Below are 19163 nucleotides of genomic sequence, written 5' to 3' on the forward strand. Positions count from 1 at the left end.
AGAACAGGAGGTGGAGAATTAACCTTTAGTGACACATGCTGTGATATCTCCATCAATCTTTCCAACAACCTTGAGCAGAATAGATGACGATGCCTGCTTTACGTAAGAGGACATTTAGGTCCTGCACCGTCACACAACTCGACCCAAACCACACACTTATATAGATGACAATTACCAGAAACTTTTATGACTTAGTGACACATTTGGCCAAAATGTGTGTGAACTGTTGAAAACATTCCCATTAGAAAGTCTTAAGAGAAAAACCAGTCTTTCCAATCATTTTCTGAATGGCCAGCTGCACATCTCTGTTCCTAAGGCTATATACCATAGGGTTCAATAGTGGGGTGAAGATGGTATAGGTCACTGTCACCAGTCTGTCTTTGCCTGATGAATACCTGGCTGAGGGCCGTAGGTAAACAGAGGAGGCACAGCCATAGTGGACAATGACCACAATAAGATGGGAGGCACAGGTGGAGAAGGCTTTTCGCTTGCCGTCAGCAGATGGGATCTTCAGGATGGTGTGAACAATGAAGCCATAAGAGATGCAGATGAAGATAAAGGGCACAACCAGCACCAAGACACCACAGATGAAGATGACGAGTTCATTGATGTAGGTTTCAGAACAGGCAAGTCGGATGACTGGTGAGATATCACAAAAGTAGTGGTTCACCTTGTTGGAGCCACAGAAAGGGAGGCTGAAGACCAAAGTTGTTGCCACCAGAGATATTAGGAAACCACTAGCAATACAAGTTGCTGCCAGCTGTGCACAGACCCTCCAGTTCATGAGAAAGGGGTAGCGCAGAGGCTGGCAGATGGCCGCATAGCGGTCATAACCCATAACTCCCAGAAGCAGGCAATTGGTGACAGCAAAGCCAAGAAAGAAGAACATCTGGGTGGCACAGCCCGTGAAGGAGACTGTCCTGAAGACAGAGAGCAGGTTGATAAGCATCTTGGGCAGGATAACAATTGTGTAGAAGACCTCAGAGGTTGAAAGGAAGCAGAGAAAAAAGTACATGGGAGTGTGAAGGCTGCGGTCCAGCCGGATGACAGAGATGATGGTGAGGTTTCCGCTCAAGATAATCAAATAGAGGCAGAGAAAGAGCACAAACAGGACAGGCTGCAATTCGCCAAGGCTGGAGAAACCCAGCAGCAGGAATTCAGTGACACGGGAGGAATTGGCCATCAAGAGCAGATAACACGGAACAAAGCCGGAATAATCAGGTCCAGAGCCCCTCGGGATGGAAGAACCAGGGAGACTTACCCTTCATGACATAGCCAGCACCAATCTGGCGTGAATGAGAAACAACTGGCAAGAAAGAGGGGAAAAAAGGATTTTAAATTAACCAAAAATCATCTAAAATTAACATGTACCCACGGTGCTGCTTTTCTGGCAGTGAGTTCAGCAGTGAGTCTGGGAACAAGTGTTCACATGAAGGCACAGACGTTTGCTCAAATAAAGCCTGTCCTACAGCCGGACTCTGCTCTTGCAGACTTATGTAGTCTCCACCGAATTTTTAGGTAAGCTAATACCCAAAAGAAATTTTATGTTAATTATGTTTTCAAGTGATTTTAGTTTCATCCACATTACTAATTCATGTATTCCACCAGCAATAGTACCAATGTCTGAGGGTCCACCACTCACCTGCTTCTAGCACATTCCTCAGCTGAGGAAGCACTCTTGGTCTGCCTTTGTGTTTCAGACCTCTGAAAAGTACAGTTCCTTTTCATTAACAGCCTTATACCCCCTTTCCATGCAGTTAATTTGGTTTGGGGCACCTGGGTGACTCAGTCAGTTAAGCGTCCAACTTCGGCTCAGGTCATGATCTTATGGCTCAGGAGTTGGATCCCCAAGTCAGGCTCTGTGCTGATGGCTTGAAGCCTAGAGCCTGCTCCAGATTCTGTCTGTCTGTCCGTCTGTCTCTCTGCCCCTCCCCCACTCATATTCTGTCTCTCTTTCCTTCAAAAATAAATAAACTTTAAAAATGCTTAAGTTAATTTGATTTAGAACCACTGCTGTTGTCTTAGAACTAGTGTTATGATTGCTCCAAACTCTCTTGTGGTACAGTATGACTGATTTCCCTTCCAGAAAATACACAGCAGGGAGAATTCAGTTTTGCTTCCTCATTCATTGGCTACCCCTTTGGTTGCGCATCTTACCCTGTCCTACCTGACTCAACAGACCAACATTCCCAGGTGTCTCTGAATTCCTACTAGGGTGGCTCAGATACTTTCCCTAATGCTTCTCATAACCTACTGTCACTGGTGCTAGATTATGTACATTTTCATCAAAATATTCTTGCCCTCTCCCCCCCTTGCATCCAGATCTGGTCCTTCACTTGGATTCTATACCTCAATAACATCCTCCGAATCACATAACCTGTGGATTTGTGAGACCTGTTTAACCGCATGATTTTTCCCTTCTCCACAACCAATCTGTTTTTCTTCTGCAATACTTCTAGGATCCATTTCTTCCTTTCTTCAGGAAATTAGCTCTTGTCTGGACCACTCCAAGGATTTGATAAACCAACCCCCTGGATTTTATCTTGTTCCACTCTAGGCCATCCACCACTGTGGCCCCAGATCTTTCTTTGTATAGGACAAATCCTAACCCTCTTACCAAAATTAGATGAGCCTCAATTATCTACAAAGTTAAGGCAATCATGTTCTGTCTCTAATGCTTTTCCCAAATGTAACTTTCCACTCATACCTGCCACTGTGTTCCTTCACACACACTTTAGCATTGAGAAACTTTGAACCATCACGTTATTTTTCAATCTACTTTCTAAATCTGGAAATCATCCATACTTGATGTTTGTGGTGGTTGTTTTCTTTTTCTCTGAATTGTATGAAATTCTCAGTTAAAGTAGGATGTAGGCATTGACTCTTCCCTATAACCTCCTAATTGTGAATCTCATTGTCACTAGCATTATGAGGGTTATGAGGTTGTCTTTCATTTTACAAATTGCAACTTACCAAAGACCAGAAGCTGCCTCTCTGCATACAGCAATGTCGAATTTACAACAGGAGCTTGAGCTTGCTGAAAAAATAAGTGGGTTGTAATCCCCGGTTTTCTTCTAAATGATTTCAGAATGCTCAGCAGATTTGATTTCAGGAGTTATCCAAATTTGTTCTCTTAATATTAATCTAACATATAATATTAACCTTCTGATTCAACATTTTGGTATGAAAAGATTCTCAAAATCCATTCTCTAAATGCAGAGACAAATGATCCATTAAAAATTGTTGCCTTTCGGTTTATGAAGTGTTTTCTTCCATTGTCTTAATTAGCTAAACTTTTTAATTTTAGTTTAAATAGCACTTCATCTTGAAGATCTTTTCAAATAGTAAAATTTCTATCATTGTTTGCTCTTTTTCTTAGACAAAAGTATAACCAAATTTTGAAATGGGATTAAAATCAAGAGCTTTCACTCCTGTTTGGAGATCTTTCAATTGCCTTATCTCTAAACTTTATACACAAAGAATACATTCTGTGCCTTTGATTGGAACAAAGTCCAGTCAAAAGTGAGATGTCATCTCCACTTTTCCAATGTCCTGGTCTCCATTCTTTAGTGCTTTCTCTTTTATGGGACCATCCCCAGGAAGAGCAGTGACTAGTTAGCCACAGATGGTAGGGGTTCTGAAAGGATTGAAAGGCCACATTACTGGGTAAACATTCAGAGATCCTCCCCCGTGGTGCTCACAAGACATCATCTACTTTTTCAGAGACATCTTTGGAACCTATGACTGAACTGAAGTTTGAAAATAAATTCACAATAAAAAAAACTTAAACTCTCTTTAACCTGGTTGACAATGCTACATAAAATATTTGATTAAAAAAAAAAAGACAATGGGCTGAACTTGGAAAGGAGGATGCTATGAATTCAGAGAAGAGCTTTGGGAAAATAAGAAATGTGGCGAGTGGGAATAAATACAAGGGAAAATTGGGTAATTCAATCGTATTCTGAATAAGTGGAAAAGGTGAATTGATTTTTCATTACTTTCCTCAGTGACTTCATCGGTATGGGTGAAGCCAGTTCCTTAAGTGGGTTGAAAAGACAGCTAATTCTTCACTCTTAATTCCATTTAAGGCCTCCTCTTCTAAATCTCCATCACACAGGAATTAACTGACATACTTACAGTTTTCTACATACACTTTTGCATTTCAAGACTTTATGCTGAGAAAGTGGGTGTGCAAGGGATAGAAATTGAGAGGAAGGGAAGGAGGAAGGGAGGGAGAGAGAGAGAGAGAGAGAAGGAAATCTCAGCCTCTAATATTCTCTTGTCTTCATCTGTGGCCCACCCATCATTCATATTTTTTCAAGTCACTGAACTTTCTCAAATACATATAGGGAAATTTTGCTGTTTCTAGTATATTTAACATTTAGTATATTTCAAGCTTGCTTCCTGTGTCTTTATCAAAATACTCAGCCTGTTATATCCAAACTTTGTTGTTGTTTTTTTTTTTGGCTATCTCTCCAGTAGACTTGAAGCCCTCAGGGAAAAGGACCATACCTTATTCCTTGTGTGTCCTTGAAACTTAACCCAATATTTAAATGAAACGTTAAGTGTTCGATGAATAAATAAATTGAATAGTCCATTAATGAATTATTTCCTTTTATGGAAGCTGGGTTCAGTGTGTCCCAGCACACGATCCTAAGTGAAAATACTGCCTATTTTCTCCATCCATTCTATGATCTCTATAAATTTCATTTTCTTCCTTTCTAAGTCTAATGCTGTACCCACAGTGAAACAATCAAAACAGATTCTGTGGCCCTGTCTTCTTGTTGACCTCCATCTTTATCTTCAGTTTCCACCATCCACTTATCCTTTCTGTCATTTGATCACATTTCCCACTACTGATGAGATTTGGTCATAGACTCATGAAACAATGCAACAATTTAAATATTTACATACAAGAAATGACTAGATTGTCACTGCTCTTCTCAATAAGGAAGTCAAAGTCTCTAAATAAAATTTTTACAATCCTTCAAATCAGAGGGCTCTTTCCCAGTGGCATCATGGTGTCTTCATTCTCAGACACTTCCTTGAAACTCCTATAAAAAGTTTCTAGGTAAAATTTGCCAAAATTGTCATCCCTGTCATAATGTGCCAAAGGTCTTCTTTCATTTTCCGTAAACTCTCTGGATCAATATGAAGAAACTCTCTACAAGACTCCACAGAAAATTATAACCTTTGTCCCTTCTCTGTGGGCAGTTTAGCTAATGCCTCAGTAAGTATCACGGATGGTCTTTCCTTTCTACATTGACCTCAATGCCTTGGTGGCAATTGAGATCATCTCCTCCACGGGGAGCTAATTATCACATTGTGCCCATTGCTTGTCCATAATTTCCCCAATTAGCAAGTATAGTAATAAACTATGAGTGTTTGTTGGCCAAAGAGAAGGCCTTTACTAACACCCCATAGGGATTAGTCAGTTTCCTCTTAGAAATTCTCAGGGGACTTACTGAAAGCTGGAAGTTTTCTGGGCACCATTTGTTAAAACGAACATCCATGGAACGGCCTCCTTGGAGGTTCCTTACCTAATGACTCTAAATTTTCATTCGTAGGTGGGAGAAAAATGCAAATTTTATATTTTCATTTCTGACATCTGCAAGAGGGGAGGAAAGATACAAATTAAGGATAGAATATTGGAATGGCAGACATGATACACCTGGGAAACATACTTGTTCCTAGAATACAATGTGCACATGATCAGTATTTGTTCAATAAATTAATTAATTAAATTTGGATTACGGAGAAGAATGTGTAGGCAGGTTTTTGCTGAGACGTCTCCTTTTAGAACTTCCTCCCAATTTCAGATTGTGCATTTATTCCCTCTGCCAGTGAGTCCAAACACTTGGGCTGGAAACAGGTTAATAGGACAATTTAGCTAATAATTTAGTTAATAGGGCAAATGTTAAAGACTGATGGAAATGATTCAGAAAGACTAAAAATACAGAGTTGGGAAATTATGTACAGCCCTCACAAACCAAACAAGCAAGGGAGAGATCTTGACATTTGATAATTTTAAGATTCAGACCAAGAGCATTAAACAACAAAAGACAGTAGTAACCAAAAAAAAATACTTTTAATGCCAATAAGTACAATTCACAGTGAAATTGTAATAGACGTGAATTTATGTCCTCCCCAAAAAACACTGGTGCAAACTTCATAAGAAAGAAACTATTAAATATGTACAAGGAGACACACTAATAATGGGTGACTTTCATACACCACTCTGCTCAAACAAGTCAGGAAGAAAGACATAAGTAAGAATTTAGAAGACCAAAGCAGCAAATTAGTGAAGTATATCTGAAGAGCATTTATTGTACTTTATGTTCTAATGAGAAACTACACATGCTCATTTCAAGGCACATGAAGTAAGTAGGTATTTTGGCTGTGTATAAAGTCACAATAAAACCTTGAACCAAGGTCAGAAAGTGGTAAGAATATAAACAATATTTCCTATTCCCAGTATAATAAATTATTAATAGAAAACAAAGAAAAAGGCTTTTCCATCTGAGAATTTAAAAATCTATGAAATAATTGTTGGGTCAGAATGGAAGTAAATAATATAAACTACATTCCATGTAGTAGAACACAAGGGTTGAGTTTAAAGTGGTGATTAGAGGAAATTTCACAGCTTAATTATGTATAAAAATAAATCTTTAAAAATTAAAAGTACATAGAAAACATCAGAAAGTTAGAAATAAAACAACAATTTACAGGAAAATTCAAAGGAATAATAATATGAATAAAATTAAAAATAACTATATGGAGGAAACACACAAGCCTAGAATGCATCCATTCACTCACACATACATTAGCTCTTTGAAAACAATAAACAAAACTTACACAACTACTATATGGACCAGAAAAAAAAATTTAAACACAAATATACATAGTATAAAATAACACAGACAATAACCATTTCTAAGATATTTTCAAAAAGTGAGAACATTTTGTACAAATTTTATAAAGAATTTTCAAAGACTAGCTGAAATGAATAATTTTGTAGAAAACTAAATTCCAGATGTAATCCGCTAAAATAAAAATGGACTTAGAGGTCAATTTTCTTAGGAGGAATATTACTATGGGGCTCTCCCTCAGAAAAGACATGGTGCTCCTATTATTTCACAGAGTTTCAACAAAGTTTCAAACATGAAGTGATCTCACCTAACATACAATAGCAACTCGATAAATATTTCTTTAAGAAACAGAAAAAAAACAGGTGGTTTTATTTTGCATATGCAGTTTTCTTTTTTTTTCTTTTAATATAATTTATTCTCAAATTGGTTTCAATACAACACCCAATACTCATCCCAAGAAGTGCCCTCCTCAATGTCTATCACCCACTTTCCCCTCTCTCTCACCCTTCATCCACCCTCAGTTTGTTCTCAGTATTTAAGAGTCTCTTATGGTCTGTCTCCCTCCTTCTCTGTAACTTTTTCCCCCTTTCCCTCCCTTGTGGTATTCTGTGAAGTTTCTCCAGATCCACATATGAGTGATACATATGGCATCTCTCTGAGAAAAACCCGTTTTAATCTTCAACTTACATAATGCTAAAAAAAAAAATCTTGTGGATATATCAATAAAATGTAAAAAAATAAATGTTAGAAAAAATATATCACTGAATGAAAAAATTGGAAACTAAGTTTAAAGATAATAAAAGATTCTCAGAGTAGTAAGTAACCAAAGCTTGGACTAGAAAATGAAAAATTTACTTGAAACAAAAGCATAACTGAAAATATTAGAAAACCAACAAATGGAAAATTATTCAAAAATTATCAAAATGTTAATATAAACTTATTACAAGCTGATGGATAAAATGACTAGAACTCTGAAGTAGGAAGTGGCTACAGGAATACAGTTTATAAAGTAAATGGTACACAAAAGGCATACAATTCGCTGAATACTTAAAATTTAATTTTAATGAAATAATTTAGTTAATAGGACATGAAGTCTGGCCCATTACCCTCCGAAGGGCTGACTTGAACTCCTGATTTCTCAGACTGTAAATCATTGGATTGAACAATGGGGTCAGGATGGTGTAGGACACAGATATGAGGGTGTCTTGACTTGAGGAGTAGCTGGACTTGGGCCTTAAGTAGATGAAAGAAGCACAACCATAATGAACGGTTACCACAATGAGATGGGAGGCACAGGTGGAGAAGGCCTTGTACCTGCCGGTGGAGGATGGGATCTTCAGAATGGCCAAAATGATACGAACATAGGATATCAGGATAAGTACCAGGGGAATGACCAAGACAAACACACCAATCATGAATATGACCAACTGACTGAGGCGTGAGTGATGAGATGCCACCTTGAGGACAGGGGCGATGTCACAAAAATAGTGATGGAGCTGGTTGGAGGAGCGGAAGGGCAGGTGGAACACCATGGAGATGATAATCTGTGCAATAGTAAAGCCACAGGCACAGGCAGCAGCCACGAGTCCCACACACACTTTGGATCCCATGAGCTCTGTGTAGCGCAGGGGGTTACAGATGGCCACGTAGCGGTCATACCCCATGGCTGCCAGCAGGAAGGAGTGAGAGCAGCCGAGGAAGAGGAAGGTGAACATCTGGATGGCACAGCCCAGGAAGGAGATGGTCTTCTTCTGGGCCAGCAGGTCAACCAGCATCTTGGGTACAATGACGAAGGTGTAGCAGGTCTCAGAGCAGGAAAGGACAGCAAGGAAGAAGTACATGGGGGTGTGAAGGGCTCTGTCTAGCACGATGGTGGAAATGATGATGGCATTGGTGCCCAGAGTGAAGAGGTAGAGGGGCAGGAAGGCAACGAAGAGCAGGCGCTGCAGCCCGGCCAGAGACGAGAAGCCAAGGAAGACAAACTCCCTCACCAGGGTCTCATTGCCCTGCTCCATGGACAGCACCTCAAGAAAGGAGAGTCAAGGACAGAGACAGAGGCCAGGATCCAGGAAATGTATGGGAAACTCAGCACAAAGTCTGCAGATGGCAAGAACTTCATTCCTCCTCAGAAAGGTCTGCTAAGAAAAGCATTAAGGCTAAAAATACAACGGAAGAACTGATGGCCAATTACGAGGCTTTCTTTAAGACTAAGACCATGTGATCTCTCTAGCCAAGGATTAAGGAACTGTCTGTTTCCCTTTGTGTCTTACTTAGGAATTATTGTGTTTGTCTTGCTCACTACAAGCCCAAGGAAACTAGCTCTCCAAAAGCAAAAAAACATGTTTAACTTCAGCCATCTGAACTTGATCAGAATGTGGAATGAAGGAATGAGTGGTGTTTGGACCTCTCATGATCTTCAGTTTATCCAACCATAAATCGGGAAGGGAGAGGAAGAATTAGATAATGTCTAGCAAATGTGTGAGGGGAATTGTGTTTGTTGATGACTTATTGTATGCTAGAAATGTGGTAGGCACATCATATATCAATGCCGATTATTCATTACAATATTATGGCAGGACCCAAAACAATAAGGAAAGAAACATCATTACTGTTATTTCTGACAGACTGACTAAACCACTGATTAGGGACATTAGTGGAGGCTCTACACTGGAACCCTGAGCCAAGGGTGGAACAGAAGACGACACTGGTTTAAAGACGAATGTCTCCTTTCCTAGGAAGAGAAGAGTCAGCAGGATGGTAGAAAGAGATTCATCACCTTTGTGGCATTTGTAGCTCACATCCTTCTTCCCACTTTCTGTGCCTCTGAGAAACTCAGAGAACAGAGGTTTCCAAAAATGACTCAGAGCTTGTCACAGAGCATGAGAAAGAATGGGACAATTGGTCGGTTTTCCAGGTTCCAGTGCCCTCCATAACTCACAGACTTCATGTCTTTTATATATTATTATCAACAAGATTCCTTTTGAATATTTGGCTACTAAACATAGCCTGCAAACTATGAGAAAGGATCATTTCTAAAGTCATTTTTAGGGCTTATATCAGATAATTTTTTATTGGGTGTATTTCCCAACTGTCCTCCAAGCCTAGTGAATGAAGAAAGTGTTCTCTGGAAACAAAACCACCTAGCTTTCATTTCTTGGTTACATCCAATCTTTATTTACACACTTTTCAGTGTATTCATATACTTTTAGGTCTTTTATGTTGAGGAATTCTTTCCATCTGCCACCAGAATTTTTTTACGTTCTTCTAGCCAATAGCAAACCTGAGATTTCTAGATTTTAAGGTAAATGATGGGACGTTTCTGACACCCATTGAATCTATCCCTTGAATTTAGAGATAATACATTTTTTTTCCTTTCTTGCATGATAGAAACTGATTCTAAACTTAAACAGATATAATCATTCATTTATTTGAAGTTAGTATTAGAGGGGCGCCTGGGTGGCTTAGACGGTTAAGCGTCCGACTTTCGCTTAGGTCATGATCTCGCGGTTCGTGGGTTCGAGCCCCGCGTCGGGCTCTGTGCTGACTGCCAGCTCAGAGCCTGGAGCCTGTTTCAGTCTGTGACTCCCTCTCTCTCTGACCCTGCCCTGCTCGCGCTCTCTCACTCTCTCTCTCTCTCCTAGAAATAAATAAAACATTAAAAAAAAATTTTTGAAGTTAGTATTAGAATACTCACATATGCTGGTTTTAAAGTTCTTTAACAAATAATAGGAATTTTTCATTCTGTAATTATAAAGATATTTCTGTTAAATAAAATATGAAATATGTATATACTATGTCTGTCCCCACTATATACATATGCATGTAATGGCTGTATGTTTTTTATACTAAGAAAAACAAATATCTGTACATGACATCCTCACCAGGACAAATGGATTTCTGTCTATTCCAAGACACTGAGGCAAATCTAAATTTATGCTCATTACTTATCCTTGTCTCAGCCCCTTTCAAAGATCTTCCTGGATCTCCTTTCACTTAATCCACACCAAATTCCCACTATACCCTCACTCCACTGACATGATAGGTGGATTTCTGGAAGCCTGAACTTTCTTTTTTTTTTTTTTTTTAAGGTTTTTTTTATTTCTTTCTAGAGAGAGAGAGAGCGTGAGCAGGGGAGAGTCAGAGAGAGAGGGAGTCACAGACTGAAACAGGCTCCAGGCTCTGAGCTGGCAGTCAGCACAGAGCCCGACGCGGGGCTCGAACCCACGAACCGTGAGATCATGACCTAAGTGAAAGTCGGACGCTTAACCGACTAAGCCACCCAGGCGTCCCGAAGCCTGAACTTTCTTGATTGTGAAAGGGTACCCAATACCAAAATATTCAATACCCAATAATCTACCCAATTACAAATAACAAAATATTTTTTTATATCTACCCAATATCAAAATAATATTTTGGGTTATTTGTCATTCAGACCCATGAGAACAGCTGATTTCAGTCAAGTGGATTTTTTTTTTACATACTATGAATATAACCACACCATCTAAATGAGTTGTGTGATCAGTGTATGTGCCCTTTTGGTGGTGTCTGGGGACCCAGAGGTACAGTCTATCTGAGAAAGCAGTCCTTATCTGCTCAGGAAGACATGAGAAACCACCACAATGTGTTAGATCTATACTACAGATGGAAAGATATAAGAGCAGAAAAATTAAAAACATTTTTCCAACCAAATACCCACATGCTATAAAATTAAGGTAAAATATCCCTCCATTTGATGTGAGAAGGCCTATATGTTAGGTCTAGCTTTGGGTAACTTTGGGCAAGGCACTTCATTTGGATATTTGGTCTCTTTACTTTAAAATTAAAGGGGCTAGGGTAAGCAACAACTGCAATGAACTGTGATTCCTTGAACGGTATCTTGTGGAAGGAGTTTTGACTTAAGGTGAGAGTGGAGTACTGAGTCCTAAGAGTCTTTTCCACCCACAGAACCCAGAGTTCTCTAAAAGACGATCCTTAAAGTACCCTCATATTCTACAACTTGTGGGTGTAAGTCAGGTTCTGATTCTAGGATATGACACTTGCACACCTTATTTTTCTAACTCCTTAGATGCCTCATTGGGATATTATGTAACCTGGATTTAAATAGTGACTCGATACATGGAGGTACTGGGTACCTCAAAAAAGAGGACAATTCTACATATTTTTTAGATGCAAAACATTTGAGATATTCAGATATTTATTTTAGGGAAAGCCTCAGTCGTTAAACTGAAAGAAACTATGAAGGCAGTATCAGATAGTAGTAAAGAAGTAAGATTTTATCTTCTTAGATACGCATGAAAAACCTGAACTTCCCCTATTAAAAGGGAGTCTAAGTATCAGATTTCAAATATAGCTAACAACAGTCATCCATGAGTACACAGCAGAGAAAAGTGGGGACCCAATATCTGTTTCTTTTAATCCATGAGTCATCCAATCGATAAGAAAGGAAAAGAAAATTTAGCTAGGAACAAAACTGACCCAGTCTGATCATTCAGAACATTCAGAGAACTTTACGGAACATACCGAATCACTTTAGCACTTCCAGTTAAAAGTAGCCCCTGATTGTCCTCAAACCAGCCACTTACAGGAACTGCCATCACTGATCTCCTTTGTCATGGGTGGGGCTGATGTTCACAAGCACTACTCATCTCTCAGGTTCATGCACCGAAAAGCCCCAGACTACATGAATATTCCTGCTACTCAGTAAGTACCTTCATTGCTCTCTTCCTTTCAATTCAGACAGAAGGAGCTATTCTGTATGTGGGATCCCTTGACAGTCAACTAGATTCCAAGCCAAAGATTAGAACCTGAAGAAAAAGAGTGAATCTGTCCTGAAGTAGAAGCTCTTATCTGCATCAGTATAGAAAGCCTCTGCCAGGCATCAGGACCCTCGACCTCTCCAGCCAAGGTCACTATCTGTAGACGTTCTGATGACCAGCATACAGTGTGTTATTAGAAACATGTACTGTGATCGTTGGACTCCTGAGGCTAGATCTGCTACTGGAGACATTGTCTTGGGGTTAATTAGAACATCAAGCCTATTTTGGAAAATTAATGTCACTGATTTAAAGGTAGCCTTTGCTGAGGAACCTGGGGAGAAGGAGCCATGAGCATAATTAGCTTGCATCTGCATTGGAAGTTCAGTCCATGTGTGGCAGATTGTGAAGGAGAAATCACCACAATAAAACCTATATTGCAGAGGCCATGTGGAAGTGTTCCATTGAATCTATGTCGGGAAAAAATAGTATCTTATGTCAGTATCTTAGGATTCTCAACTTTAGTGTCTATAAGAGTCAAAATAAGACTTAATTACAAATTCATCTTCTCAGGTTCTTGTCCATAGAGATTCTAATTAGGGGTATTGGGATATTCTGCCAAAACCTAAGTTTTTAACACATATCTTCAGTGTGGTTGAGTTCTATCATTGAGTTGCTTGTTGTCTACAAATGTTTTTTACTAGAGTGATGGAACAAAGCTGTCACTTTTGATAAAGTGAATCCAAAGTGAGTCTAATTCCAGCCAAAATCCCAGCATGAATTGTGAAGACAGACTGACAATCAAATTTCTAAAGTTTACATGGAAGAATAAGACACTTTTGCAAAATGTCGGGTACTACGAAGGCTTACTCTTCCCAGGAGTATGATGCCTTAGAAGTAAAAGGAGCGTGCTGCAGGAACAGGAAGAAGCAAATAATACAGACAGAGAGCGAGCTCAGAAATTTGTGTGTGCATATTTGGAACTTGGGCTTTGACAGACGTGACCTCACACTTATTTAGTGATTATTTAGTGGACAACGAGCTCCTTCTATATACCCCACCACTCAAAGGACGTGTTCTGGCAGAACAAAGAAATGGCTTCCTGAAGGCTCAGTGGTAGCACCAACAGCATGACCACCCCTGACCGAGCCCCGTGAGTCTTCTCCGAACTCACAAACAACGTACTGTGCCCATTTTCCCACAGCAAGCATGTGTGAGTCTGGGAATCCATGTGAGAGGAGATAGAAACAACCCCTTCCATTGCACCCTGAATGACTGACACTCATAAGTTGAGCTTTGTAGTTTAGAGCCATTATTTTTCATAGGAGTGTTACCTCTGCCAGGAAACTCAAAACTGGAAATTGAGTTTTGCCCTTGACCACTTCAGTCCACTTTGTTCTAATATACAAATGATCTATAGGCAGAAAGGGGCTTATTACTCTAGCTAGGGTAATTGATCCAATTTTCTTATGATTGCTACAGAATTGATTTTATTTTTCAAAAAGTGTTTCCTTAATAGAAGAACTTAAATTTCGCTTATATATCTGTAAGTTACAGATAGATGGTTTTTGGGAGTATCCTTGAGCATAAGAAGATAGCTAAATATTTCAATGAATATGTAGATTTTTTAAAGATTTTAGGTTTTAGGTTTATCAGTTCCTAACCTAAGTTTTAGGTTCATTATTTGCAGAGATTATATATCATTTTTTTTCTTGATGACAGAAACAATAGGTATTTTTTCTCTCTTTAAAACATTTTTAATCTATTTTCAATTTTTATTCTAAATTTTTTCCAACATCCCCCCAAATTGTATATATCTAAGATATATGTTTTGATATATGTATACATTGTGAAATGATTATCATAATAAAACTCTTTAACATACCAATCACACCGCATAGTTACAATCTGTGTGTGCAGTGAGAACACTTGGAGATCAACTGGCTCTGCAAATTTCATACAACACAGTATTATTTACATTTTTTAATGTTTTATTTATTTTTGAGAGAGAGAGAGAGAGAGAGAGAGAGAGACAGCATGAGCAGGGCAGGGTCAGAGAGAGAGGGAGACACAGAATCCGAAAACAGACTCCAGGCTCTGAGCTGTCAGCACAGAGCCCGACTCGGGGCTCGAACCCACGAACCGTGAGATGATGACCTGAGCCGAAGTCGAACGCTTAACCACTGAGCCACCCAGGCGCCCCCATACACCACCGTATTATTAACTATGGTCGCCATGCTGTACGTTAGACCTCCAGAACTTCTCCATCCTTCACTACCAACATTTGTTCCCTTTACTCCCCCTGACCTCCATCTCTGCACTTCCCCTTCCCGCAGAACATGGCCACAACCATGCTAGTCCTGCTTCTATGAGTTTGACGTTTTTAGATTCCACATCAATATGTGTGTGTGTGTGTCTGTGTGTGTGTGTGTGTGTGTGTGTGTGTGATGGCTTATTTCACTCAACACAATGCACTCCAGATTCATCCTTGTTGTCCCAAATGGGAGGATTTCCTTCTTTCTTGTGGCTGAATAATATTCCATTTATATATATGGAGAGGAGAGGGGAGCTCAGAAATTTATAGGTTCATATTTGGAAACTTGGGTTTTGACAGAAGTGACCTCTCATGACAGTAATATATAATAAAGATAATATAATAATATAATATAATAATAACATGACATAATATTATATATAGTATATACATTTTCTTCACCTATTTATCCATTGATAATATAACTTAGGTATGGGCTTTTCATATATTGCCTTTATTATATCCAAGTAAATTCCTGTGATACCCAATTTGTTAGGAGGAGGGCACTTATGGGGGTGAGCACTGAGTGTTATATGGAAACCAACTTGACAATAAACTATTTAAAAAATTTTTAATCATGAATGGATGTTGTACTTTGTCAAATACTTTTTCGGCATTTTTGTTTTGATCATGTTTTTTTCTCTCCTTGTGTTAGTGTGATCTATCACATTGATTGATTTGTATACTTTGAACTTTCTGCATCTCAGGAGTAAGTTTCACTTGATCATAATGTGTAATCATTTTAATGGTCCTTGTATTCAGTTTCCCAGTATTTTGCTGAGGACTTCTGCATCTGTGTTTATCAGAGATACTGGCCCATGATATTTCTGTTCTGTCTTTACCTTTGGTGTCAGGGTAATATTACCCTCATAAGAGTTTGAAATTGTTCCCTCCTCTATTTTTTAGAAGAGTTTAAAAGGATTTGTGTTAACTCATCGTCATACTTTTGGTAGAATTCACCTGTGATACCTTCAGTTCTTGGACTTTTCCTTGCTGGGGAATTTTTTATTACAGATCAATTTCCTCATTCGTAATTGGGTTTTTCAAGCTTTCTGTTTGTTCTTGATACAGTTTTGGTAGATTATATGTTTTTAGGAATTTATCCAATTTGTAGTAGTATAGTTGTTCACAATAGTCCCTTATCATCCTTTCTGATTCTCAGGCCTACATTGTACATGTCTCTTCTTTCATTTTTCATTTTATTTACTTGAGTCTTCTTTATTTTATTTCAATTAGTCTGATGAAAGTTTTGTGAGTTTTGTTTTTATTTTTGTTTTCAAAAAGAGTAGACTTGGTTTTGTTAATCATTCTTTTATACTGGTTTTCTAATATCTTTTTGGTATATTTCTTCTCTAATCATCATTTCACCCCTTATGCTAACTTTGGGCTTAATTTTTTCTCTTTTTTCTTTTTCCTAAAAGTATAATGTCAGTTTGTTTATTTTAGATGTCTTCTTCTTTAGGCAATTATGACTATAAACTTTCCTCTTAATTCTGCTTTTGCTGCATCCTATACACCTTAGTATGCTGTATTTTCATTTCTCTATGTCTCAAGGTATTCTTTAAATGCCCTTTTAATTCCTCTTTGACCCAATGATTGCGAAGAGTGTGCCTGTTTAGTTTCCACGTATTTGTGAATTTTCCCATGTTCTTGCTGTTAGTGATTTCTGATTTCATTCCATTGTAGCCAGAAAAGATACTTGGAATGACGTTGATCTTGAATTTGTTGAGACTTGTTCTGTGTTCTAACATGTGATCTATCCTGGAGGATGTCCTGTGTGCACTTGAAAAGAAAGTACATTCTTCTGCAATTGGGCGGGGAGTTCTGTCTATGTCCGTTAGATCCATTTGTTCTATACTCTTATTCCATTTTTCTGTTTCTTGACCAAATTTCTGGTTTGAATGATCCTTTTATGGAAGGTGACACATTGACGTTTCCTCCTATTATTACGTTGCTATCCTTTTTTCCCATCAGCACTGTCAATATTTGTTTTACATGTTTTCATAACTGATATATCTTCCTATTAAATTGGCAATTTATAGTTATATGATGACCTTTTTGTGTCTTGTAATAGTTTTGAGTTCAGTGCATCTTGTCTGATATGAAGAGAGCCACCCCTGTTCTTTTTTAGGTTACCATTTTCATGGACTATCTTTTTCCATCCCTCACTCTTAGCTTAGACATGTCTTAAAAAGCTGAAGCAAGTCTTTTGTATGCAAGATCTTGTTGAATTTTGTATTTTTACTTGTTCAATCATTCTGTCTCTATTTGGAGAATTTACTCCACTGACATTTAAAGTGACTAATGAAGGACTTGCTCCTGTCATTTTGTTCACTGTTTTCGGATTGTTTTGTGGTTTGTTTCTTTCTTCCTTTCCTCCTCTCTCTCTGTCTTCCTTTGTGGGTACTATTTTTTAAGGAATGATAGGATTGCTACTACACTTCTAGGGCAGGGAAAGTATGTCTAGAATCTAGGAGAGATGATAGGGCATCTTTTATTACTTCATATACAAATTTTGATCGAAACAACCTAAATTTGGCAAAGTCACAATAGCTAGATCCTTTGGAAAAGTAGAGGTGCTAGCTAAATTCAAAAGAATGGTCAATAAGTGAAAGAAAAAAATCATAAATAACAATGACAGTCTTGTGACGAATTCCAGAAGTGAGGGTTGCAGTAGCTGTGTTTTATTTTTTTTTTTGCTTGTTTAATTATGTAAATATTTGTATATGTTAACCATACCCCACTTTTCTTAATATACTAGTATATATAAGGTGTGTTGCTGGTGGTAAATATCATAATTCAAACTTTTTTTTTAGTGTTTATTTTTGAGAGAGAGAGAGAGAGAGACTATGAGCAGGGGAAGGGCAGAGAGAAGGGGGGCACAGAATCCAAAGCAGGCTCCAGGTTCTAAACTGTTGGCACAGAACCCAAAGAGGGGCTAGAACCCATGAACCGTGAGATCATGACCTGAGCCAAAGTTGGAGGCGCCTCTTCAATCTTTAAAACAAGACCATCAAGGAATACTTAGCCTGTGGCACTGCATCGCCCTTTTTTGAAAATGAATGTGGACACTCTGTGTGAGGTATATTTGCGTCACGTTAGTTACTACTGTTTGAAAATGGAAACATAAAAAGGTTATGTATGAATGTTCAGTATCCAAAAGGGAAAATTGGGCTAGTTATATTTTGTTGATACTTCATATCATACTTATAATTCTAAGGTTCTCTTTACTGTACTCATCTAGAAGGACAGAAAACCTCAAAATCCTGGAGTCTGTCCAGAGTCTTTGTGTCAAGGAGCAAGAATTCTTGTAGCCTCAAAGGTCCTTTTAACTGGACTAAGGAATTGAAATGAGACAGATTAATAGGAGAAAATCAATTAAAAGTAATAGGTGTACATATGGAGAATCCACATGGACATGGAAATTCCAAACACAGTTAGGTAAAATAAGATCTGTATGTCATTCAGAACTAAGGAGGAGTAGGAGTATGGGATTTCAGAGAAAAGGAATGCACTTCATAGGGAAATAAAAAGAGCAGATGTTTAGTAGTTAGATGTTTGCTCTCCCATGTAGATGGTTCACTCAGATCAAATTTATCTGTTAATAACCCTTATTTGGGGAATCACCACCTGTTTAGATTCTTCTGTGTGGTTAAAGGAGGACAGAAGTTTCTTTTGAGCCCACAGGGTCTCCAAGTGCCTTCAGCTCAAAATAACTCACATGTTGAAGTGGTACATTCTGGGGGAGTGGAGGGAAAGAGGAGACTGCCTTGAATCCCTTCACTTGCCAGAAGAATTTTAGCTATATTTAGAGCTGTATAGATAATGGGAAAGAAGGAAAGTCGTTTTCGGGGAGCATGTTATGCCAGCATATGGTAGACACAGGCTTTTGCCCTTGGCATTTGGATTTCCTGAGAAGCACTCTCTAGGGCTCCATCCACCAAAACTGTAGGTGGGGCCTTCCTATAATCCTTTTAAATGCTAAAAGTCAAGAACAACCCTCCTGACATTCCCTCTCCCAGCCTTCAACAGATATATGTCTCTAATTCCTCCATCAAAACTTTTCATTACTTTAGATACCTCAAGTGGATTTTGATTTGCTCTCAGAAAACAGCTATGTATGATCTGACCTCAATCTTTGCAATAGATGCAGGAGCTTTATAATAATGTTATAAATGCCATTTTATTTGAGGTTATAAAGTTCTCAGAATTTTGGTATTGTAAACA

The 19163-nt window shown here is 38.5% G+C and overlaps 2 protein-coding genes across 2 annotated transcripts; both read right to left on the reverse strand.

The window, feature by feature from the left end:
* Positions 1–241: 241 nt before the first annotated feature.
* LOC120221207 (olfactory receptor 10R2-like) lies at positions 242–1183 on the reverse strand. Its single transcript, XM_039218479.1, has one exon. The coding sequence runs from the start codon at positions 1181–1183 to the stop codon at positions 242–244; it is 942 nt and encodes a 313-aa protein (XP_039074410.1).
* A 6759-nt stretch (positions 1184–7942) lies between these two features.
* On the reverse strand, positions 7943–8884 carry LOC120221233 (olfactory receptor 10K1). Its single transcript, XM_039218507.1, has one exon. The coding sequence runs from the start codon at positions 8882–8884 to the stop codon at positions 7943–7945; it is 942 nt and encodes a 313-aa protein (XP_039074438.1).
* Between the last annotated feature and the right edge of the window lie 10279 nt (positions 8885–19163).

Source organism: Hyaena hyaena, unplaced genomic scaffold (assembly GCF_003009895.1).
Source record: "Hyaena hyaena isolate Hyena2069 unplaced genomic scaffold, ASM300989v1 scaffold_766, whole genome shotgun sequence".
NCBI classification, from domain to species: domain Eukaryota; kingdom Metazoa; phylum Chordata; class Mammalia; order Carnivora; family Hyaenidae; genus Hyaena; species Hyaena hyaena.